Raw genomic sequence first — 23744 nt, forward strand, 5'->3', positions numbered from 1 at the left:
CAAAATAAATAGATATCATCCCTCCCTACTTCACAGTCTCCTTTCTTACAGAAAGGATTGACAGTTATTTATCATCTTTGGCCAAAAGGTTTTAAATGTATTGAGGGAGAAATTTCAGATAAATATGCTAATAGACTATGTGCCAAGATACCACATCCTTCTGTATTTTGGGAAAATAGGTGTCTACATGACAAAGTGAACTATTGTTAATATAACTAAAGGATGAAGATTACTGCTTGAGTATGGATTATTTTTCATCTTTCTCCAAATAATAGTACTGCTTCTGCGGGGCACAATTTTAAATAGATTTTACTGCAAAAAATTCTATTTGGGTGACCACAAATGAAAGGACTTACATAAAACTCATTTGCACAACAGCAATTACTTACATTTTCAGTATCTGTGCACAGGAGTGAATGAGAACTTAAATCAAGGACCTGTAGTTGGAGTCTTGCTGCTTCCAGCTCCAAAGAGAGATTCTCAGTTTGTTTTCTTTCTGCTGCCAGTTTGCACTCCATCTCCATAGTCACATTATTCAGCTTCTGCTGCCATTCTTCCTTTTCAGATAGATTTTGCTGTTTGAGATTATCTATTTCTTTCCTTTCAGAAAGTATAGCTTCTTTCAGTTCTTGTATTTCCTCATTTTTGATATTCTCTTGAACACGAAACTGATCTTCAAGCACCTTGATGGCCTTCTCATATGTCTGACAGAGAATCTGAAGTTCTTCAATTCTATTTTCAAGGTTAGATTTTCTTGGAGTAATACTCCCAAGCTCTCTAACAGAGTCCAAATTGTGATCATTATGATACTTTTCAACCAAAACTTCTGTTGCATCCTCTGAAATTACTTCTACAGAACTGTCTGTCTGATTCATTTCCTCTGTCCATTTGCATGGACCACTGTTACGAGAATTAACCACATCACTTACTTCTAACAAACAGGGATTTACAGAAAGGTCTGAGGAAGAATCCGTGGCCTTAGTTTCATCTAGTTTAGGCAGCGTGTCATCTTGGTTGGATGACAGTGACACTTGCACAGAATCTACATGAGCACTGCTCAGACTTGTTGACAACAAAGGATTTTCTGATTTCAGTATTTCCATACAAGACTGCAGTTCACATATCTTTGAACTCATACAACAGTGCTGTTCATATAATTTTAGGTGTTCATTCTGGAAAGTCAAAAGCTTCTCTCTCACTTCAGCAAAGTGTACCTTAACTTCTTTGCTGGTCAACTTTAAATCTTCAGAGTCAGAAGAACTGCATTCTTTAAGTTTGAAGGACATTTCCTTATTATCAGAACACATTTTCAGATCACTGTTGTCACTTTGATCCATAAGTTCATCAGGAAGAACAGCTTTCTCAGCTTTTAAATTGCTATCTGCATTCATTATATCATCTTTCTCCTCTTCCTCTTTATTAATGCTTGTGGTACCATTGGTTTTTGCATCTTTGAATCCAGAGGCTAATGCAGTGTTTTCACACTGCAACCTCTCACACATTTTCTCAAGCTCACTCAGCTGGTTTATTGTTACCTGCAAAGAGGATGCCAGCAACACTGATGAAGGACTTTGATCTATTCCCCTTTTGCCACAATCCTGGGAAATGTCACCATAATTATAATCCAATGAGTGGCCATCTTCCTCTAATACTATAAGTGAAGAATCTGCAGTTTTCAGTTTTTTAATAGACAGTAGTTCTTGCTTCAGTCTCTCTTTTTCTCTCACATTTTTCTCAAGTTCTACTTCCATACCTTTTAAAGCAGTATCCAGTTGCATCACTTCTAACCTGCAGTTCTCTAGAGAGAGTTCACTATCCTCAAAATCCATTTGAAGAAGCTCAAGTTTAACCTGGTATTTATTCAGCTCAATGTCCTTTTCTTCCATTGATTTTCTCAACTGTTCTGAGCAGAGTCTTTGTTCACAATTAACATTGCACATTAGAGGTTCATTTTTTGTTGTTAGTTCCTTCCCCAATTGCTCTCTCTCTTGAAATACAAAGCCACATTTCTCTTGCAGTGTATTTTGTGTTGTCCTGGCATTTAACCTTTCCTGGCTTAAACAGTCAAGCTCCACAGAAGGCACATGTTGGATGTTGGAAAATTCTGACTGCAGCTGCTGAAGTTCATGAACCAAATCCTTTTTTATTTCTTCTGAGGCTATTAGTTTATGTAAGATATCTTTGTTCTCACTCAGTACCTGTTTCTCTTGTTCTAATTTTGCTTTCTTTTCATCTAATTCAATCGTCTGCTCTCTCAGAATGTTCATAATTTTTCCGTTTTCTTCTTCTACTGATTTATACTTTGCCTGCAGAACTTCAAGCTCTGTTTTGATCTCTGCAGTTCTTGATTCAATACGCTGTCTTTCCTCCTCATGTTTTCCAGACATTTCAGAAATGATTTCTTCTCTTTCCTTTAAACTATCATAAATATTTTTATTTGCCTCCAGTAAAGTTATTTGCTCTTGCTTTAAAGCACTGCTTAAATTCCTAAGGGCTGTATTTTCTTCAGTAAGTTCAACAATTTTTTTATTGTATGAGCAAATCATTGAAGACATGTTCTTCTCTGAATCCCATGTTTCAGACATGAGCTTCAGCTGGCTTAGTGAATCCTCAAGCAATTTATTATTGATCTTTAAATCCTGAAGCTCAGCTTGTTGGTTTTCTAGCTTTTCATTCAGACTTTGCAGCTGCATGTCTTTTTTCTCAAGAATAGCTGAAGTTTTTTCAACTAATTCCTGACGTGCTGAAATATCCGCTTGCAAGTTACTGATGTGCTGCTTGGTTTCTGTCATGAAGTTTTTGTGCATCTGTTCTACTGCAAACAACTTTTGTTCTGTTTCAGTCTTTATTTGCAGTAAGTCTTCATACTGCTGCTGCTGATTTGAATTCAGCTGCTTTTGTGCCACTAAAGAACTCTCAAGAAAAGAGATCTGCTCTTGTAAATTGGCCAGATTCTTAGTTTTTCCCATTTCTAGAAGAGCTCCTGCACATCTGTGATCCTCACCGCTGGAATTAGTTGCTGCAAATTGTATATTATCTAACCGAGTCTTATCCTGTCTGCTTTCTAAATTAACTTCTCCATCTTCTGTCATTTCTGAAGTATCTTTTGCATTTACAAGACAACAGATTTTTTTATATTCACCAAGCAGGTTGTGATAGCACTGCTCCCTTTGCAGTCCTTGACTTGCTGCCAGCTGTAACTTTTCTTCAAGTTCAGCAACTTGGTTGGTGAGCTGGAATATTTTACACGACATATTTTCTATCTCTTTACAGTACTTTTTATCAGAACATTCTGCTTTCTGCTTAAGTTCATCAAAAGCTTTTTTTTGTTCTTCTAATTCTGTACTTTTACATTCCAGCATATATTTAAGTTCTCTAATCTCTGTGGATTTCCTGTCACTTTCGGTTTGCATCATCCTAAGTTTCTCGCTATGCTCATGATTTTTGCTTTGCTGACTTTGAAGGGAACTCTCCAAGTCATTGATATGAACCAGCATACCTTCCTTTTCAGACTGAAGTTTATTTATGAGATGATCAGTTTCATTTTTCCATTGAGAAAGAACTGTAGACTCTTTTTGCAATTCTTCACATTCTCTCTGCTTTAATCCAAGGAGTCTCTGCAAAGCTTCTGATTCTCCCTCCATTGTACTTATTTTACAGTCTTGTTCTTTAATATGATTATCTTTTTCCTTGAGGAGACCTCGGGCAGACTCTAGCTGCTTTTCCATGTCAGCTAAAGCTCTTTTCAGGTTCTCCAGTGAAAGAGAGCTCTCTTGCCTTTTCAATTTCTCTCCCAGTAACTTCAGCTCCACTTCCTGAACAGCATTTTTATCTGTAGAAGAAAATACCATCAAATCTTTGCCAGTCAATACTGGCAAATCTACTGATAACTTTCTAGATGGGGTGTTACTATTTACTTTTACTATTTTCAATTCTCATTCTACTGCAAAGCATTACTCTTAAGTAATGTCACTGGATGAAAGATATTTATATTACTTTAGGCTAGCAGGCACTACATGCAGTCAGCTTTCCCTAAAGGAACTGCAAAACAGAAGTTTTCTGTTTAAAATAGATTCTATGAAAACAAATTTGCTGATAAGTTCAGTACACTTCGATTATTTTCAAAACAGCATACCTTCAGGAACTGTACATGTTCATAGACCAAAAACTCCTTTTCATTGACAACAAACTCAATGTTCTTAAAAAATAGTAATCCTATTCCCCAGCAGAAACTTTTTACTTAATTCACAATGAAACTTACAGCATTGCAGGAAACATACAAGAAAGAGTTCTATAAATTTAAAATCATAACTCACTTTTCATCTCTTCTGCAAAATTCTGGCTTTGCTTTAGATATTGCTTGATCATATTTAGTTCTTCTTCAAGCTGGTGGATATCTTGCAATTTCTTTTCAAGTTGACAGTTCAGAAGATTTTTCTCCTTCTTCACTTCCTAAACCAAAACCAAATTAGGCCATATTTCATGTAAATTGTAATAAAAAGATCAGTGGATTCAGTTCATTTGAATCAAAGATATTCCATTAAATCCTGTTAAGAGTTTGGGCATCTATGCCTGGATTCCTAAGCACTGCTCAGAAACATAAGCTGAATTTTTTATTCTTAACAAATTGACAGCATCAGAGAGACACTGCCAGTTGATGTAGTCAGCATGTTCCTTGTTAGCCTAGAACAAACAGCTCCACATGACCTAACACAGAAAGAAAGAGATGGGACAGGACAGATTATACAAAATCTGAGCTGATGAAGTCAAGCTACTTTCCCAAAGAAGCTCAGTAAACAAATCCCTGCAATGGCATCAAAATTAGCATGAAACGTGTAGAAAAGTAGATTTCACCTGTCATCTCATATAGAGACAAGTTCTTTTTCCACTGAATATCAACAACATGGCAACACTGGTCAAATTTTATTTAGAAGTGCTTACACTTTTAGATAGTTGCTTTGCAATTAACAGCACTTTCTTTCAAATAAATTGATTTTACAAAATTCCAAACAAGCTAACAAAACACTCTATCACCACCACCAAAAAATACTATGTAGTAACTACATTGCACCCCGGAAACTAAATAAAATTCTTTTGAAGAGATTCATCCCTGTTCTCCAAAATCCTGTGCTCTGGACAACAGATGGTATGGAACAGGCATGGCCCAAATGGAAACATACCATCAATTATACATCCATTTACTACTAGCAGATAGGCATTGATTCACAAAAGCCAAGCTCAAGAAAGGGAAAGGTCTGAACGAAAAAAATTAAAAGCTTGCTAGTGTGGCAGGGGTTGTTTTTGCAACAGCCCTCAAATTACCCTGAGAACATGATTAAAATTGTCACTGTTGCTGACAGTTGCCTTCCCTTCTACTCACAGCCTTCCCTACCCACAGTTAAAAAAAAAAAAAACACACATATATAAATTTCAATGAGTAAGTTTTCTAGCAATCTTAATAAATTTTCAAAGAAGTCCAAGCATCCAAACCCCTTGCATTCAAAGCTGCATGCACAGATGCAATATAAGTACACAAATTAAACTAAGCCATTCATTAGAAAACCTAGGGTGATCTATGGAAAGAAAAAAACAAACACATTTAAGGAATTAAAATGGCTGAAAGGTCCAATTTTTTCAATTTGGGGCAAACATTCCCAATACCCATAGAATCACACATTGGGTTGGAAGAGACTTTAAAGGTCATCTAGTTCCAACCTCCCTGCTATGGGCAGAGACCTCCCTTGCTAGACTGGGTGTAGATTTTTTTCCTAGTGTCTAATCTAAACCTACCCACTGTCAGTGTAAAACCATTTCCCCTTGTCCTGTAATTCTTCATCTTTCTTGTAGGTTCCCTTCAGGAGCTGGAAGGCCACAGTTAAGTCACTCCAAAGCCTTTTCTTCTCCAGACTGAACAAACCAAATTCTCTCAGCCTTTCCTTGTAGGAGAGGTGCTCCATCCCTCTGATCATCTCCTTGGTGGCCTCCTCTGGACTTGCTCAACAAGTCAGAGAGAGAGCCAGTCAGCTGGGCCAAAACCATGCAAAGTGCAATTCAAACAACAGTCACATTCCAACGACTGGGAATGCTGTCAGACATTGCAATCTACCAGCAAGAATGTACCTAAATTTTCACAATATACTAAACCCATACAAATGTTTGTGATGATCTGAACAAAACTCACTATTTTACTTTAGACTTTTGCAGAGAATTTTGATGGTAATTTTTTGGCAGAGACTACACCAGGTTATTTTATATCTGCTGATGACAGTTGGTAACAAGCAAAATGAGAATGTTTAACAAAACCAAACTCTGACACGGATTACATAGGAATCCATCTGTTTTTCCAACTTAGTGCTGAGTCTCCAAACAAAGGATGAAATTTGCATTGATAGGTCTCTAGTGGCAAAACTGTAACAATTTCAAGAGTAGCTGGTCTGGTTGCTACCAAAGCAAAACAACATTACTGAGAAGACAGACAAGACTTCAAAGTGAAAAGATTTCTGAGGGTATGAGTAAGGTAGTTAGGCAGCATACAGAAACTTCTCTGAATTTACCTTTATTTGGGAAAAAGTTTTTCCAGCACTGTATATTTATTGGACTGTCTTATTCTAAGAGATGTATTTTTTTTTGAGAATATAGAATTTGTACAAAATCACTGAGTTTAAGAGTATGAATCAAAGCAGCAATGATTCTAGAATTTACTTTCAAAAATCAAACACACATTTTATTATTATTTGAATTTTATTTCAGAACCAAAAGCAAGAATCTTTTGAAACACAATCTAATTTTTTTGAAAGTAAGTACAACATGAACTAGAACCATATCATCAGCATTACAGCAATGAATCCCCACACAGCTAACTCCAGAAACTGCACTAATTTCCACAATGTTAGGCAAGGCCTCATTATGACTAGGATGAACACAAAAGTGTTTGAAGACTGCTTATGGGGAAAAACACAATTGTGAACAATTGCTCTAGAGTATTAAGTGTTTACAAATTGCTAATTTATAGCATTAATTCTGCCAAATACTCCTCAGCAGTGCTCACCTGAAAGCTTCTTATGAGGTCAGCTTCCTTAGTTTGGGCTGCTGACAGAGCCTGCTCTGCTCTGCACAGCTTCTGGGTGAGATCACTGGTGTCATGTTCCAAGCGTTGTTTAGCTGCCATTACCTGGAAAACCAACATTGTAATCACAGGCACAACTTCTTTCTTTAAATTCCCATTCTTGAACTCAACATTCTGTTATAAAATGAAACTATTTTATCCCACCATGAACCCAAGGGTTGCTTTACTGTTGTTTAGAGAAAAAGTTGCTTATTGCCTTTCCACTCCTTTTCTTTTGACCAAAAAGATGGGAAATCTCTAAAATACACACATTTCTAGACTGTCTGAAATAATCTTAATTCATCCAACTTGCAGCTACATCACCACAATTATATATGTAGGATAGAAATGAGACTGGAATATAATTGCCTTTTTGCTAAGCTATGTAAATCAGAAAGTTAGGATCATAACAGCAATTACTGCTCTGGTGACACTGATTTTATAAAAAATTAACAGGTTTTAACTCTTTCAAAAGAGTCCTAAAACACTCCAGGTTAAAAAGGAAGTTACACTAGGGGATAAAAAAAAAGTCTATTCCAAGGTCATCAAGTAATAGATTACCTTTATTTGAGAAGGAAGTAAAAGGCACTTATTGTCCTCTCAATTAAATCAATTTTTCAGTAAGCATATACAAAAGAACATGCATATTATAAAGAAGCCTCCAATAAAAACTTCTGACTGAACGTAGTTCCACAGCTATATTTCTAAAATAAAACAAGCCTGCAAGAAAGCTGTTGGCAGTTTTAGAAATGATGTTTCAGCACAGACTGCCTGCAAATGCAGCTTCTCAATGTAACTTTCTAGAACTTGTGGCCCTTTTTAGAAAATCAGTTAGCTCTGCTGCTTGAGAAATGCTCTCGGGGGTTTTTGGAGGCTTTTAAACATTCCTCTTTTCTGATAACCCACTCCTGAGGGTTGTGCTGCTTTCTAACCTACTTAAAGTTGGGAGTTTGTGACAACTAATGTGTTTTCAAAGCTAGCTGCTGCCAAAGCTGTGGAAGAGCTCCTTCATACTGGATCTTCTTCCTTACACAAGCCATGAAACTCATCTGATTTTGTGGAGAACCAGTTCAGGGAGTTAAATTGATAGCAAACACTTGTTTCTGTACACAGATATACTAATTTAAATACAATATTTTCTTTGCTCTTTTATCTCTTCTCAGCTGTCTCCAGAGTCACATGATGAGTGTATGGCCAGGGTATATGAAAATAGGACTGTTTTTCCAAAGGGAAACCTGTTTGTCAGTAGATCTACCATCAAGCTATACCTCTGCCTGGGTTTGTTTTTGGCTTTTTTTTTTTATAAAGTGTCTTGTGATCACCCTAGCTCCTTCTTTCTCAGATTTATTTTACCTGCACTGTCTGCATTTACATCTCCTTCCCCATGAGAAGTGGACTAGCCACAAACTTTTAAAAGCCTAGAATTCACATATAAATACACTGTATTAGATGTTTTGTATTTACCATTTCTTACCAAAATACTTATTGTAAAAACATTAATACAGGATGCCATATTAATAATTTCTTTGCTTTATGTATAATTAAATTAAGGCAGTGCTGTTGAGACAACTAAATACCACTCTAGTATTTAGTGGCTTTTAATGCTAAAAAACACCTACTTTGTCAAATTCTGCCTGCAGAACATTAGAGTCATTCTTGGCTTGCTGCAGCTCCTGATTCAGTTTGCTTCTTAGCTGGTTGTACTGCTGATCCAGTGTTTGCAAGGAATGCTGCTGACAAGAGAGTTCCTAGAAAACAGTGGCAGGGAAGCAAAAAAATAAACACATGACCACAAGAAGTCTCTATTTTGGTTACTGCAGAAATAACAACAGATTTTTATCAGCAGGTGCTGCCTGCTCAGGGACACTTGTCTTACACAGCAAACAACAGTTTAAAACCAGCTTTGATTCATGAGGCAAAATCAATATATAGGCAAGAATGACATTAAGCCAATTTATGTCATCTGCTTAAGAACTTAATTACTGTAACACAATTCCTGCCACAGAAAGAGAAAAAAATGGAACTAAAGCTAATGAAAATAAGTGTAAAAATTTTTCATACTAAAGGTCAATTTCACATAAGAATTACATTTCAGTACAAGTAGACAAGTTCATCTCTGCTATTACTTACTTACCATACTACAAGGTTGTTTTTTTCCACAATATTGCACAAAATTTGTGGCAAGAAGACATAATACAGAGCCTTTAAATAGAACATGACAAACTAATATTATAAATAAACAAACATTAAAACATTATAGTAACCTGTAGCAGCTCACAGATCCTAACCACTGGAGAAAAAAAAAAGCTTCTCAATTAATGGCCTTGCTGAACAATTTAAGAGTGGCAGCATGTGGGCTTACATATTAATCTTATGAAGGCATTTTTTCAGCTAACTAAAAAAAGGAAAAATCAGGACAGAAGGTTCATAGGCCTTCAACCTGTCTTTTGATTAATACAATGATGCTACAACTATTCAAATCCAAAAATCAGTTGTTCCAATTTACCACTTTAGGCAAGGTTCAGTATCAATTTAAGATCTTGAGATAGCATCTAGACTAACAGACTTCGTAAAATCACTTTTTCACTCAAGAGTTCTGGTAGGAGCACTGTTTATTGGCTACTCCACCAAAACTCCTCTGCCAATTATTTTATCTATTTGAACATACCTTAGAGAAAAGATTTCAGATTAAACATTTGACACAACAGTCTTCCTCAGGGCAATACCCTTATATTCAATCCTCAAAGCAAACTTAAAATGCCCATCTGAAATAGCACTATCACTTCTGAATCTGTGTCTTAGATTTCCTAACACTGATTACATTATTAAGCTTAAAAAGAAAAATACAAAGAGTTTAGCCCTAATCCAAATCAGTATTAATGCTGTTGATTCTAAATAAAACTTCATTCCATAAAAATTCCTCGGATAGTGCTACACTTTTTCTCTCTGCAAGAGCTAGCATGAAGGAAATGAAAGACACTTAATGCTAATTGACTATATTAACATCTTCTGAGCATGAACCAAAATTAGAATAGAGATATAATCCTAAAGAAATTCTTTTCATTCTGTGTGAAATGCATACAAAATTAACTCACATTCCACAGAAATAATTTAGCTGGTTACTAAGTTTGAGCTCACATATACATAATTTTATGAAAAATGGAGCCTAGTTTCTTATGGATTTGCATCTCATTCCATCTCTGACATGTTCTCTATTGTCCACTGAATACCAAAATAATCCTGCACCTCTCCAACAGCCCCTCCCCGCTATTGCAATGTTTGTTTTCCATTTTTTCAACTATCTTTGCAACTTTTACCTCTCTGTCAAATGTGATTGCAACTAGCAGAAAATCAGATGCACATCATGTGTATTCTAAGCCAAGTGATTTCATCTCCTCAGGAAGTTAAAAAGTTCTCCTTGCCTTACCTGTTGGTATTCCTTTTCCTTGGCCTTTATTTTCTGTTCTAAAGACTGACGAGTGCTCTCAGCATTTTGTCTTTGGCAATTCAGTTCTTCTGACAATCGCTTCACCTTTCGCTCCAACATTTGGACCTATAATAATTTAGTTATCAATCACAAGTGTTAAAGGTACAGGTGATGTTTCATTTAAATATACAAGCCCTCACATAAAAAAAATCACCGCTGTCAGCTTCTACAATTGTTCTAGCATTCATCTAACCATAGTAACTTTAGCTGGTACCATATAAATTCCTAGCAGTCTCAAGTACAAAACTCACTAATTCTTCCTTATGTTAGTGAGAAAATGTGTGTATATATAGAAAGAGTATATGTACTTTCATATATATGTATTAGGGATGTATATGTATACATGAGGGTATACAGATACAATAATAAAAACATCTTTAGATGACAAGGTAACAAATATATCCTTATATATATATTTAAATAGTAAGAAAATAAAAGATATATATCTTTACATACTTAGTAAAATAAAAAAACATATAAGATAGATACCTTTATATATATTTAGATAATATAATAAGAAAATCAATGGTTTTGACAGTCTGCAGAAAGATGCTACATCTGGCACGAGTACCGATTGTATTTTCAGTACATCAGGTTGCTACCAACAAAAGAATGACTGCTAACTGCTAAGCAGCTACATGTTTAGACTCAAAATAAATGGATATTCCACCAAATTTCAGTGATTCAGCAAGTTGATTTGGACAGAAAAAAGAAGCAACTATCTTAGCTTATTATAAGAGTATTTTTTACAATTTAAAATTTAATTTAAAAAAAAATCAGCAGGCTATGTCTAAGTTCATCTCCATGTTAACTTATTTAACTCAGTTGATTATGTCAATATTATGTCACCCAAGAGGGTGAAGCATTGTTCACTTAACTTCCTGAATAAAAAGTATAATTTTTAATTTTTATTCCAGATCAAATCTGTTAATGCTAAATATGTACATTTTTTTCCTCAGAGTAAGAAAAAGGTGGCAAAGGTTGAATGGGACACTCTTTCTTCAGCAACAAGAGCTGTTAATTTAGTTAATGAAACAGTAGAAATAAGAAAATAAGAAGCAGATAGTTGTATTGGGATGTCAGGTTATTAGGCAGAGACTGCAGGGATTGTGAACTCCTATAAGATCATGTGGAAATGTGATGGCAGAAAGGCTGCAGATCTCACAAGGAGTGAAAATACTCGATAACACAGAGGTGCTGTGCTTGAGGTCAGTGACTAGTACCAGTGACAGCGAAGAAGTGCACAAGGGGGGTTGCCAGCATTAAATCCAGGTTACATGGCATGAAATAAAATGTAAAATCTCAATGCAGTTCTACTTTCAAAGTCCAGAGTGGGCAGGCAGAGATCCAATTCCAGTGCAAGAAAGAAGAAACAGAACAGAAAGGAGTCACCTTCAGATGGCAGGACCAAAGGAACCTTCTGGGGCAAGATGCACTGCGCCTTAAGGATGTGCCATCCCTCAATTCCAATGGTATTGGGAACACTTCCAAGGAGAAGTAGCAAGTCCCACTTCTCCTTGTCCTTCCCCAGGTATCTTTCTAGATACACAACCTTGCCCTTTCCCTTGGGCTGCTTTTAATCCCCTTTGATTCCTTAGTGAAAAAATTCTGCTCTCTTAAACCCATAGAAAATTAACAAGAGAAAATAAAATACATAATACCCTAATATTTCAGGAAGTTGAATCAAGTCATTTGTGAAATCAAATAAATTAAAATCAAGCCCTTTTCAGAGAAATTGAGCTGTCAGACTGGGTCAGCTGTGTCTTCCCACAAACTCACCTTGATGACACTGCCTTTATGAAGTCAAGGGATGATGTCAGGTGTTTGAATTTCCCTTACCCAGCCAAGACTCCCCCTAAACTAATTCCTCACAGAATTATCAATAGGCACATGTTGCTGTCTCTCTGAGAAGGCAGAGAGATCAAGGTTTACATGCAAAGGTTTATATTTTAAGGGCCAATACAGGAGTTATGGGAAACATTAGCTCACCTATATACTTAGGTAGCATGCAGAAACTTGCTGACAAACATGGGTAATTATTCTACTCAGAGAAGATACACACAGAAACATCTTTTCCCCATGCTGTAAATAAATCAAACTAGTAAAGGAAAAAAGTTAAGACAAATGAAAATATGAGGATTAAAGGAATAATGACATCTGTGCACTAATTTCATATTTGTTAAGTGTTGTGAAAAGGGACTTCAGGAAGGTAAATCAACTTGATTAATCAAAGTGAAGACTTACTTGTTACCTTCTGCAGTTTAAATTACTTTAAGCACAGGAATTCTCTTTTTGTGCATGATTATCAGCAAAAATCTGAAACATTTCAGATTTTTATGTGCATTTACATACACTTTGTAAATTCCTGACTAAGCAAGTTGTACTATTCTATTGATTTTTACTAAGAAAACTCCTTAGGATTAGGCTCTTTAATTTTTAATTACATTTAGAAACTACGTATGTTCTTAATTTTGCACTGCATTTTTACTTAGACATTATTTAAAACAAGAAATTTACAATACAAGGACTATACCCCCACAACATCCTGTAGTATAAGCAACAAATTCTGATTTTCAGCCAAAGATGCAACAGTCTTTTCCAGGTCAGAACTTGCCACCAGATGTCATTGTTGCTCCATGCAACTTGATCAGTAAATATTTTTCAGAATTTGAATCAATCTTATCTGAGTAGGAAAATCATTTATTTAGGTGGTGTAAGAACCTTCCAGAAAATGGGCAACTGCTTACATATATTAATGGTTTTACATATAAATACATATCAAACTAGCATATACTTCTCATAGCATAAACTTGATCGTCAATAACCTCTCAAGAAATTTAGTCTGAGAACCTTGGGTCTCACTAAATGGCTGAAAACTGACACATAGGAATATTGGCAATGGATTGTAGGGACAGTCAGAAAATGTGTGAGGCAACATTTTACCTGTGTGGTAGTTTGATCAAGCTGTGTACTTGTTTGAGTCAGTTTATCTCTGGTTTTGTTCAGAATTTTATCCTTCTCAGATAATTCCAACTTCAATCTGTCCAGCTCCAGTTCGGTTTCTTGCTGCTTATTCATATGGGACCTCTTCAATTTTTCTTGAGCTTGCAATTGGTGTTCTAGGTCTTTGATAATGGAATTTAGTTCTGAATTTAAAAAACAATAAAGATTAAGGATACTTTCTGCTTTGGAAGGTACCTCTTCCAATACACTTCCAAGTATTTAAAATGTTTGATAACAACCCAATTTCCTGACACAGACCCTGTGAAATTTTCAACAAGTTAAAACAAGTTTTAACTCTCTTCTACTATGACACCAATGACAAAAACTATCAGGACTGAAAGACAGTTGACTCTAAATCAATAATTCCTACCTCATGAGAAAGAACACAGAAACGTGATAGCTCAGGAGCAAGTGCTGCAAAGGCAAAGACAATTTGTTCCTCCGCTGGTTTATTTTGTTTGGTTTTCTTAATGTTTTTAAACATGCAGAAACATGTCACTTGAAATATCTTTTTATTTTTATAAGCATATCCACTACAAGCATTTGCTTAGGGCAACTGTGCTTCCAAAAGACTTTTCAACTATCTGGTAACTGTAAATCTCCTATTTCATATTTTAATCTCTTTTTTTGTCTCAAAACTGCATACATATAATACTAAACCAAGTAATATTTTCACAGACTATATCAGTAAAAGTTTATCTTCCATAAACCACAACACAGTAGAAACACAATTCACAGTAGAAAACCAAGTCATCTACAGGAAGCATTACCCAGAATTGCTACTATCTGGGGGATTTTGTGTTATTGTTTTGTTTAAAGAAGTCCTGTCTTCCTGATTCTGAATTTGTATGGCTTCCAAGTTCAAAAAGCCACCAAAATTGAAGCTGTATGTGAGGTATTTGAATGAAGAGTTTGGAGAGCACAGGGACTTTTAAAACAGTGGAAAATCTGTCCAAAGAGTACAAATAGCAGGCTCAAGTGAATTCACAACAAATCCACAACAAACCAACTATTTCCTCTCTTACAACTATCAGGTATCAGGAATAATTACTTCTTCATGTCACTATGTACAGTACAAGACCATATCCCGTGTTTTGATCACACTTTTTGTAGCATACTTCATTTTGTGCTTCCAGTAACATCCATCATGGACCAACTCAGTTCTGCACTAACCATGTTTAATCATCAAACTCTTAAGACAGTTATCCCTCAGTCAAAAGTATCAATAGTATAGAAAAATAAGGAAACAATATAATTGAATTTAACAGTGAGATACAATGAAATCCTGAAGAGTTTCTTTTTAGCTGTTTTAAGAAGATCGTTCCATGAGCAATGGGATTAATGGAAAAAGGCATTTTTCCTTTTAGATGATGTCCCCTACTCAGCCCAAAAATGTTCCCTTCTAATTCTCATACCCCTTATGTAAAAGGTACCACAGCTTGTAGGTAATCACAGTGTGTGGCTGATCACTGAAAATACACCAGCTGCCAACAGGGTTAGCTACCAAAGGCATCAGCAAGTATCTTTCTCTTTTCCTTGCTAAAGCACTAATTTCAATAGCTTGCTTCTATCTGCACACCAGTTTCATGAAACCATACAAGAGACTGCCTCTGGGTCTTAAAGAAATGCATCAGATACCCTGGTTCTGTGCTCTTCGCTGGATCACGAGGGAAGAATTCAAGTTCTCAGAAAAGCTGTTGTCAAACTCGTTCTTCTCTGATAGAATACTTGAATATGTTTCTTTATCCCATGGAAAGGAGGATGCTGCAGAACTTCCCCTTGCAGGTGTTTCTTGGTTTCTAGCTGGTGTCTTTTCCTGTTGCCATGAAAACACAGATGAGGAAGCCTGATGCCGAGCAATCTCTCTGTGACTCAAAGAGCTTTGAGGGTGAGGCTGATTTATTTTCTGTGTCCAAAAAAACAGGAAAAGGATGTACCTTTACAAGGTTTCTTATCCAACACATAACAAAATAACTAATTTAATATTAAGTAGCTAATAGGTCATCATCATTTCACATTGTTATAATATCACAGCATCTACCAGTGCAAAGTCCTGATACATGTCATTATTTTTTATGGCATATAAATTAAATAACTTTAGCACAAGTATCCAAGCATAGCTGATACTTACAAGTACAAACCAGGATATCAAAAAGAGTATTTTGATCTGTATATTTTTATAAGAAACATACATATTTTTTTTGTCTTTCTCAAGAGACACGCCATCATTTAACTCCTACATTTTTAAAAATCAAAGCCTACATTTTTGCAGGCAAGTGAATACAAATAAGAAAAAAAAAGTCTAGTCTAACATATCTGATATTTGACCAGCATTTAGTTCTACTGGAGAAGCACAGGTAAATTCAAAACAGATTTAATTATTTAAACAGAGTACTCCAAAATTGCCATAATAAACTCTTCCAGGTATAAGCTTTCACTATTTTCCCATAGAAAAATAAAGCAGAAAAAAATCAGACTTTTTCCTTCTTAAGTGAAAAAAAAACACAAACAAAGCCTCAAACAGTAAAGCCCCTATTGTATTTTTAACTGGATTTTGAAATGCAGCTCATTTGAATTACTTTTCTTAAACTAAATCCCTAAACTATGTAATAGTCAGTGTAACTTCTCAGTCAAACCAGAGAATATGCTATTATCTAGAAACAGCTCTGCCAAGACCAGAAATCTATTGTCCAGAATGCTGTGTCCAATCCTGTAAAATAACTTGTTAACAGAGAAAGAGGAAAAGAAAACTAACCATACATTCAATGATCATTTCCCCTATATGCTGTTTAAATGTATAGGTTCTGAGCCAAAGTTTAAATCCAGAACTAGCCACAATGACAACTAAATGCTTCCTGGAATCATAGACTTAGAGTCTGAATGTATCAGGTATTTACTCTTCAAGTTGTGTTTTCCTGATGTACTACTTCACTATGTTTTTTAGGTTGAATTTTATTTACCATCTTAATTATTGCAAGTGTTACAAAACACCGTGTGGTCTTCAACTATATTATTCAACTCTTTTTCAGAACACTAATCAATATGCTGAATAGCACAGTTCTCTTTACCAAGCCTTTTCAGGCTCCTCTGCTGACCATTCCCTAGTAAAAATGGACCATTTTTGCCACTCTGCATTCAATCTTTCCCTTTAAATTTGTAAGAACTCCCCTTATCAAATTTTTTTCCCTTTCATCAGTGTATATTCAACAACATTGCACTGAATCACACTTAACTTACATATTTTCAGATTTGTTCTTTAAAAGAACACCAAAAGGTCTGAAAATATATGAGGCATGATTTTCCTTTATCAGTAAATGGTTGACCTTTTCTCCATATACTTCAATGAATGTATCATGTCATGTTTTTAACAATTTGCCCAGGACAGAAAGTTGGCCTGATTAAACTGTATCTCCCGGAAGCAGCACTTTGTTTTTTTCTAATCATCCTCCTTTTCTAATAATCATCCTTGTACTCTTCCAGTATCAAGAGAAGAATGAGGCAACATTGCACATCACAGTGATTCAGCCGTCCCACACTGAAATGCCCTGTCAATTAATGGGCAAATATTGTCTGTATCTGGTGATTTTTTTTAATTACTATTCATTTTATCAATCTAATTTAAGACTACTTCTGACTTTCCAATTTGAGGCTGTGCCACAGATTCAACCCCAATGAAAAAAGGCTCTGATATACAAAAGTTTTTAAACCATTACATAGTAAGCACCAAAGAGAAAATTATTTCACATTTTCTGCAATGGCTTTTTCCTTGAGGGCTTTCACATCTTATTCATCTTGTTCTCAGAGATCAGCTAATACTGTTCCTCCTTCGTATAAGTTTGAATGTCCTATTTTCTAGGTGTGAATTATTTATCACAAACATTTTCAAGGCTATTTCACTATCCTATCATGTTTAACTTGGCATAATTGACACTGTTTTATCTTGTTCTTGCTTGCAGGAGACTTCCAGTTTCTGAAGGATGTGTTTTCATTTTTAATGTCTTTCTTTCCTTTGCTATTCAGAGAGGATGGCTTTTCTGAATTCTCCAAGATTACTTCTGAATGGCAATACACATAGATTAATTATCTTTCTTTTAATAATATAAATGTAACATATTATAAATTTAATATATTAATACATAATTATATTTTATGTGATGTAGAATATTTTTCACTAGTTTTCCATGTTCACTCAGTGGTTACTTTCTTAGATATCACACAAACCACTCCCAAGAAATACTTACCTTAAGTTGGATGGTTCTCAGTTGTAATTCGAGCTCTTTATTTTCTTGTACTTTTTTCTTGTATTTTTCTTCTAGTTCTTCAAACTTAGCATCTACAAAGACACGATGAATAATTCTTCACAATCTGCCTTAGTCCAACCGGTTTTTCACCCAATCCAGCCAGGTTTCTTACCCCTATGGGACCCTTCTAGCTTAAAACATTCTAGGATTCAATGATCTTAATGAATTTAAGACTCCATCTTTCAAAGGAAAATATCTCCCCAGGAATACAATTTTAAATACTGTTAGGTAAATCATTTTAATCTTATCCCTATTTCAGGAGTGCTGTGCTTAGAGGAATGCAGTGGAACTGCTCACTTTTCAGATATGCGTAAAGAAAATAAAGGAACAAGAATGTAAGAGATAATATCAGATTTCCCACTGGAGTAAGATTGAGATGCCACACTCAGAATATTTTGTTCATAGCACTGAAATAGGTAAATAACACATATAACATTGAACACATCAAAGATTTTCAGCATAAAGAGCATAAGGGTGTCTGGCTACAGAATTCTCCACTTCAGGCAACTTCCTGTTGTTTTTCCAGGTCATTCAAATATTTTAAATCTTTTTGATGTTACTAATTTGAAGATAGAAGTGATGCTTTGAAATGGATACAGACCATTAATTGCATAGCTTATAATGCATAGTAACAATCTAAGCAAAAAATAAATTTCCAAAGAAATAACACATCTAACTGTTGACTGCATTTTAGTTAAGGTAACTGTGGTACAGGGAGAAAGAAATTTGTTTCCCAGGACATGAAGGGAAAAGCTGACACCAGGAACAGGCATTCAAAAGATTGCCACAGTCTATCGAAGGATACTTTATTACTATTCCATGTCCATCAACGCAGCATTGAAAAGATGTAATATTTGTGATGTGTTCAATCTGCACTAAATTTTTAGCATTGAAACCTAGGGTGCTACAAATTAGATACTCTCATAATAGCTTATGTAAGAGAGGATAGGCAACTCAGTAGAAGTGTAATGTTTGAAATACTCAGCCTTCCAAGAAAACTGACAGCCAACTATCCGTTCTGGCTGAAGAAAAGGATCATTTACCATTACTACTTTGAACTGGTGTTAAAGGAGCAGTAAAACTTTTCTGTGGAGTGCCACTGAATGATACGTCTCCTCCAGACAATGTTTGCTGACTTCTCTCAAGCTCACACTTGCATCTGTTTGGGAAAGAAGCAGAAGCATAAATTAATAATGGAAACTAAAAATTAATTAGTTATTTTAAGAGCCTAACATACATTAATAAATTATATGATTCTAAGAACTTAAAGATCAAGTCAAGACACAGCCATTGAAAAATTCTAGGTGGTATAACACAAAAACATGAAAATATTTTATTTAAAGTTCCAGTGTATTTAATCACGTACATAGGAGGCAAAGCTAAAACACAAAATCAAATTCTAAGCAGATGAAAATCAGTTAGAACTGTTTGAGGTCTGACTGTATGAAGCTGTAGTTCAGCTAAACATACCCAAATGACTGTAAGCACTGAGAATATCAAACTCTTACTCTTCAGTGAATATCTTTATGGCAGGAAACACAACTTTCAGTTGTTATGTTCTGATACCGCACACTTTCAGAAAACTATGCATACCTCATAATCATGCAAGTGAATACTCTCCACTCAACAGGCTATTTTTCATGTGTCCCATTCACATCACTATTCAAAACACCACAGCATTTGAGGGACTTTTGTGAGCTTGAAGAGTTACCAGGGCATCCAAGGAAACCATATAACTACTTCAGAGAACATAGGACCACTTCAGGACCACTTTTGCCCTGCTCAGTGAGCACAGGTTGATAAGATGATAGTCCCAGTGCCAGTCCCACTGCATCAGTGACTCCACATTTGCCTTTCCATTCCCCCCCTCTTTTACAGCTCAATGCTAAGACCTCCTCTCCCAGAGGACTGTCAGTTGGGATGAAGTGGCAAATGACCACACACCAAACAAAATGCAGACAAATACAAAATCACAAACGATTGCCAAGAATGAGGTGCAATGCAGTAACTGGTATTTTGCAATGAACAGTTATGTAAAATAATATAATGGGAAGGGAGAACACAGCAAACAAGACTTAATTTTGGGAACAGATAAATGGAACACATATCCTCAGTTCGCAACCTCTTTGTCCCAACATTTGACAGCAGATACAGAGAACATTAGTGAGGTTCAATCAACCCTGTTGAACCTCACTAGATTCTTTACTGATGGATCTCAGCAACTCCTTGAACAAAGCTGGTGTTTCTACATGCCATAAATAGTGTTGCATTATTTCTCACAGCTCTCAAATAACTCTCTTTAGTTTTCACAAAAATCAAAGAGAAAAAAAAAACAGAGGAGCAACACAGCTTCCTCTTTATTTGCTTCTATTAGGACCTGTATGAGGCATTAGCAAAAACATGACAAAATAACCATTGTAAATATGTTAGAGACATACAGCAAGTCCTCACCTTTTCAGTTCTTGTTCTAGCCTTTCAATGTCCTTCTTGCAGGAATTCAGCTGACCTGACTGAATGTTGACTTGAGATTCTTTTATTTGAAGATCATGTGAAATTTTCTGCTTTGCTTTCTCAAGATTATCACACAACTCCATCAAGCTCTGGTTCTCTCTTTTCAGTATTGCAGATTCATTTTTTTCATTTTCAACCTAGTTGAAACACAGAGACATTTTTGAAATTATCAACTCCTCTCTATACTTCAGTGCATTTATTATTTTAGTAACAAAAATTTACATGCTTTTTTTTTTCTTCCTAACACTTTAAAATCCTGACAGCTTTAAAAACCTCAGATGTACACATGGTTTAAATATTCTTGGGTGTGAACAAAACCCACATTTCATAAAATTCAACTCAGTGACATTAACAGTTTCTATTTATTGACAAGATATGAGCTCTTCAAAAAATTCATCAATCCCTAAATACTAATAATCATCATTAGTCCACATTCTTCACTGATCATATCACTTCCCTTTCCAGCCTATCTTAAGCAGCCAGAAGACGTTGGCTCACTCCACAAAGTGTGCACAATAATTATCAAAGGTCACAGCATTGAAGACAGAGTCTGGCAGGAAAGATGTCCTTCTCTACCCTGGAGGAGCATCCAAGGCACATCATCTTTGGCACAATGTTGTTCTTTTGACCAAAAATTGTATTTCCTGCTGCTTCTGAGAGTCTTAAAGTACCCCTTCTTTTTTGGGGGGAGCACAGCAATTCCTTGGAATGGTTGAAACACTTTCCTGGAAACTCACAGGAAGAAACTGCTAGGCTTAAGATTTTGTAGAAAGTTGTAGCAATCTAAAGGGACTATCACACAACCTTTGTGAATTGTCTCTGAGCTGAGCTGTAGTCAACTATTCGAAAAAACAAATTGAACCAAATGGGTCACTGCTGACCTGAAGCACGGCAAGACCCTGACCAATTAGGTCTTTAGTCCCCTGGCTAGAGGGCTGATGGTTAGATGAAATGTAAAATTATAGCCGTAAAAATTAAAAGGAGCACCAAATCCTAAAATTCAGTCTCTACAAGGAAAAAAAACCTAAGGAATAACATAAACTAAGATTTTAGGTAGGCAATTACCTATTGTAAGCAAGGTGAAATAAGAAGAGGCTACCAACTGAGCAACTCTGGTATATGAAACAGGCCCAGTCACTATCATGGATTTTAACAGGTATAACAATAAAATGTTTATTCTCCTAATCATAAACAGCTGTAGAAAACCTTCAAAGTACACATAAATATCTAGAAATAGACAATCATACCAAACAGATAGGAAGCAGGAATTATATTAACAACCAAAAAGAAATAAACAGAGAGAAGAACATGATCAGTATTAAGTAAGATAAAGACAAACAAATTCTGTGCTACCTTGCCTTTCAGTCAGGGAGAAGAAGCAAAGCACTAATTCATTCCATAACAACAAGCACCAGAAAATAAACTGTTATAACAGTGTTTGGCATGGAAAGTGGCATTTTGCGTTACCTTCTGCTTCTGTTTCTGCAAAGCTGCCTCCAAAGTCTCTAGCTGGTATTGCTTTTGCTGACGCTCCTTTTTAAGCTTATCCACTTGACTTTCCAGCTCATGGATCTTCTGCAGGACTCTGGGGGAGAGGCCCTCTTTCCATTCCTCCACAGCCCAGCTCATACTGGCCGGATTCTTGCTTCACATAAATGGATAGTGTTATGCCTGAAACACAAGGACAACTACAGTGAGACCTTCCAAGAGGTTAAGTAAGCGTCGCTTTTCAAGAAATTGCATTTTTTAAACTTAGTAGCGACTAGAATGCAATATTCCATAACCTTACTGACTAGGCTTCCTGATCTAAACAACAAGCAGCACCTTAAAATATTAGGTCCTATTTTGACACACTTCTACGCACTTAAGAGAAGATTATAAAATCTCGCTCTAAAGAATCTCCGGGCAACAACACGGTTTATACTCTTATGGCTGCGTTCGACAGCTATATACCTCAGGTGGCGTCTCCTTGCAAAAACACACAGCTCCGTACGAGGCGTCAGCGACGCTTCTTTATTTACTTTTCAAAACAACGCAGCTGAGCTGGTGACATCTCAGAGTAACTAAAAACAGAGACCAACGACTGGCAGAGAGAGCCCTAACGGGACGGAGGGCTGCCTGTCACCGTCAGCCCCGCACCCAACCACTCACTCACTCACTCACCGTTAAGCGCCGACCGGAGCCCGGCGACAGCGACTCGAACCCGGCGACCGCTGCGGGCACACCCGGTGTCCCCAGCCCCTCACGGCCGGACGCGCTCCCGCCGCGACTCAAACCCAGCGCCGCCGCCCCACGGCCGTTTGCGCCCGCCCCCGCCATGCCGCAGCCCTGCACGGTGATTGGTCCGATCGCCACGCTACTCGCCAGCCTGCCGCCAATGGGAGCGCAGCGCGGCGGCGCCCGCCCTCCTGAGTGGCTGGTTCGGAAGCGTTCAAACTCCATTGGAGGCGGCAGCGCAGGCGCACAGAGGTGCCGAGGCCGTTGCCCTCAGCTGGGTGGGGCGGTGCCCGCAGTTGGGCGGGGCGGGAAGGGGATGAGGGTGGGGAAAGGGATGAGGATGGAGGCAGCACTTGTGGGGTGTAACGGTGGTGTCACATCTTTGTCCAAACCCACTTTCCCGAACCCAAAGAGAACCTGAGAAAAAAACCTTTTTGAGAAAAGGAGCGACAATGCGCTGTCCCGGTCCTCATCCATTCACTGGGAAAGACCAACGGAAGGATCCTGAAGTGCTTTCTCCTCAGTTCTGCTCCTGGGGCTTGTTTTTTCTTTAGTTTGGTTTTTGTTTGGTTTTTTCTTTTTTGCTTTTTTTTTTGTTTGTTTGTTTTTTGAGGAGATGGGAGGCAATTTAGCCAAATATTACACATTTTCTACCCAGAAATACAAACACAATGAAAACGCCCCAAATAGTTTGTAAGTATGGTCTAACACAGAGCATAGAATGGACATAGCAACAGTGAAGGCTGAAGGATTCTAAAGTTCCTGTGAAGCTCCCTGGGTACCTGTGACTGGTTTTTCAAATCCTCTGGTATTCCCCCCCTACCCCACGAGCATCTCTCTAGAGGGAGTTTTGGATTGTTCCTTTCCATCAGAATCCGTGACTTGTGATTCTACAATCTGATTATCATTTTACCTATTTAAATGTACTGCCTCCTGTAACCGTTCTGAGAATATTTACTCAAGCACTGTTCTTTTAATCATATTTAGGAAACTGAGTTAAACAAATCTTCCCTGAAAAGTTAAACAGCTCAGCAGTCAACTGGTGAGAGCTCTGATTGTAAATAAATATGACACAACAAACTCACCAGCACATTGTTAAAAAATCTCCAAACCATCTCCT

At 36.7% G+C, this 23744-nt stretch overlaps 1 protein-coding gene across 2 annotated transcripts in view; it reads right to left on the reverse strand.

The window, feature by feature from the left end:
- CENPF (centromere protein F) overlaps positions 1 to 22685 on the reverse strand; it is a 35285-nt gene extending 12600 nt beyond the window's left edge. Inside the window, exons 1-12 of one of the 2 annotated variants that reach the window (XM_014252958.2) lie at positions 22571 to 22685; positions 21875 to 22078; positions 20348 to 20544; positions 18940 to 19055; positions 17837 to 17928; positions 15234 to 15501; positions 13536 to 13738; positions 10533 to 10658; positions 8725 to 8853; positions 7049 to 7171; positions 4317 to 4452; positions 390 to 3832 (exon numbers count right to left, since the gene is read on the reverse strand). In XM_014252958.2, coding sequence (XP_014108433.2) covers positions 390 to 3832; positions 4317 to 4452; positions 7049 to 7171; positions 8725 to 8853; positions 10533 to 10658; positions 13536 to 13738; positions 15234 to 15501; positions 17837 to 17928; positions 18940 to 19055; positions 20348 to 20544; positions 21875 to 22036 — 4995 coding nt within the window. In that variant the 5' untranslated portion in view covers positions 22037 to 22078; positions 22571 to 22685. Of the gene's footprint in view, positions 1 to 389; positions 3833 to 4316; positions 4453 to 7048; positions 7172 to 8724; positions 8854 to 10532; positions 10659 to 13535; positions 13739 to 15233; positions 15502 to 17836; positions 17929 to 18939; positions 19056 to 20347; positions 20545 to 21874; positions 22079 to 22360; positions 22482 to 22570 lie in introns of those variants that run through there. The other variant, XM_088053243.1, reaches the window with a different exon arrangement.
- Between the last annotated feature and the right edge of the window lie 1059 nt (positions 22686 to 23744).

This window comes from Pseudopodoces humilis, chromosome 3 (genome assembly GCF_049639895.1).
Source record: "Pseudopodoces humilis isolate 2021_Gansu_Grassland_sample_001 chromosome 3, ASM4963989v1, whole genome shotgun sequence".
NCBI lineage: Eukaryota > Metazoa > Chordata > Aves > Passeriformes > Paridae > Pseudopodoces > Pseudopodoces humilis.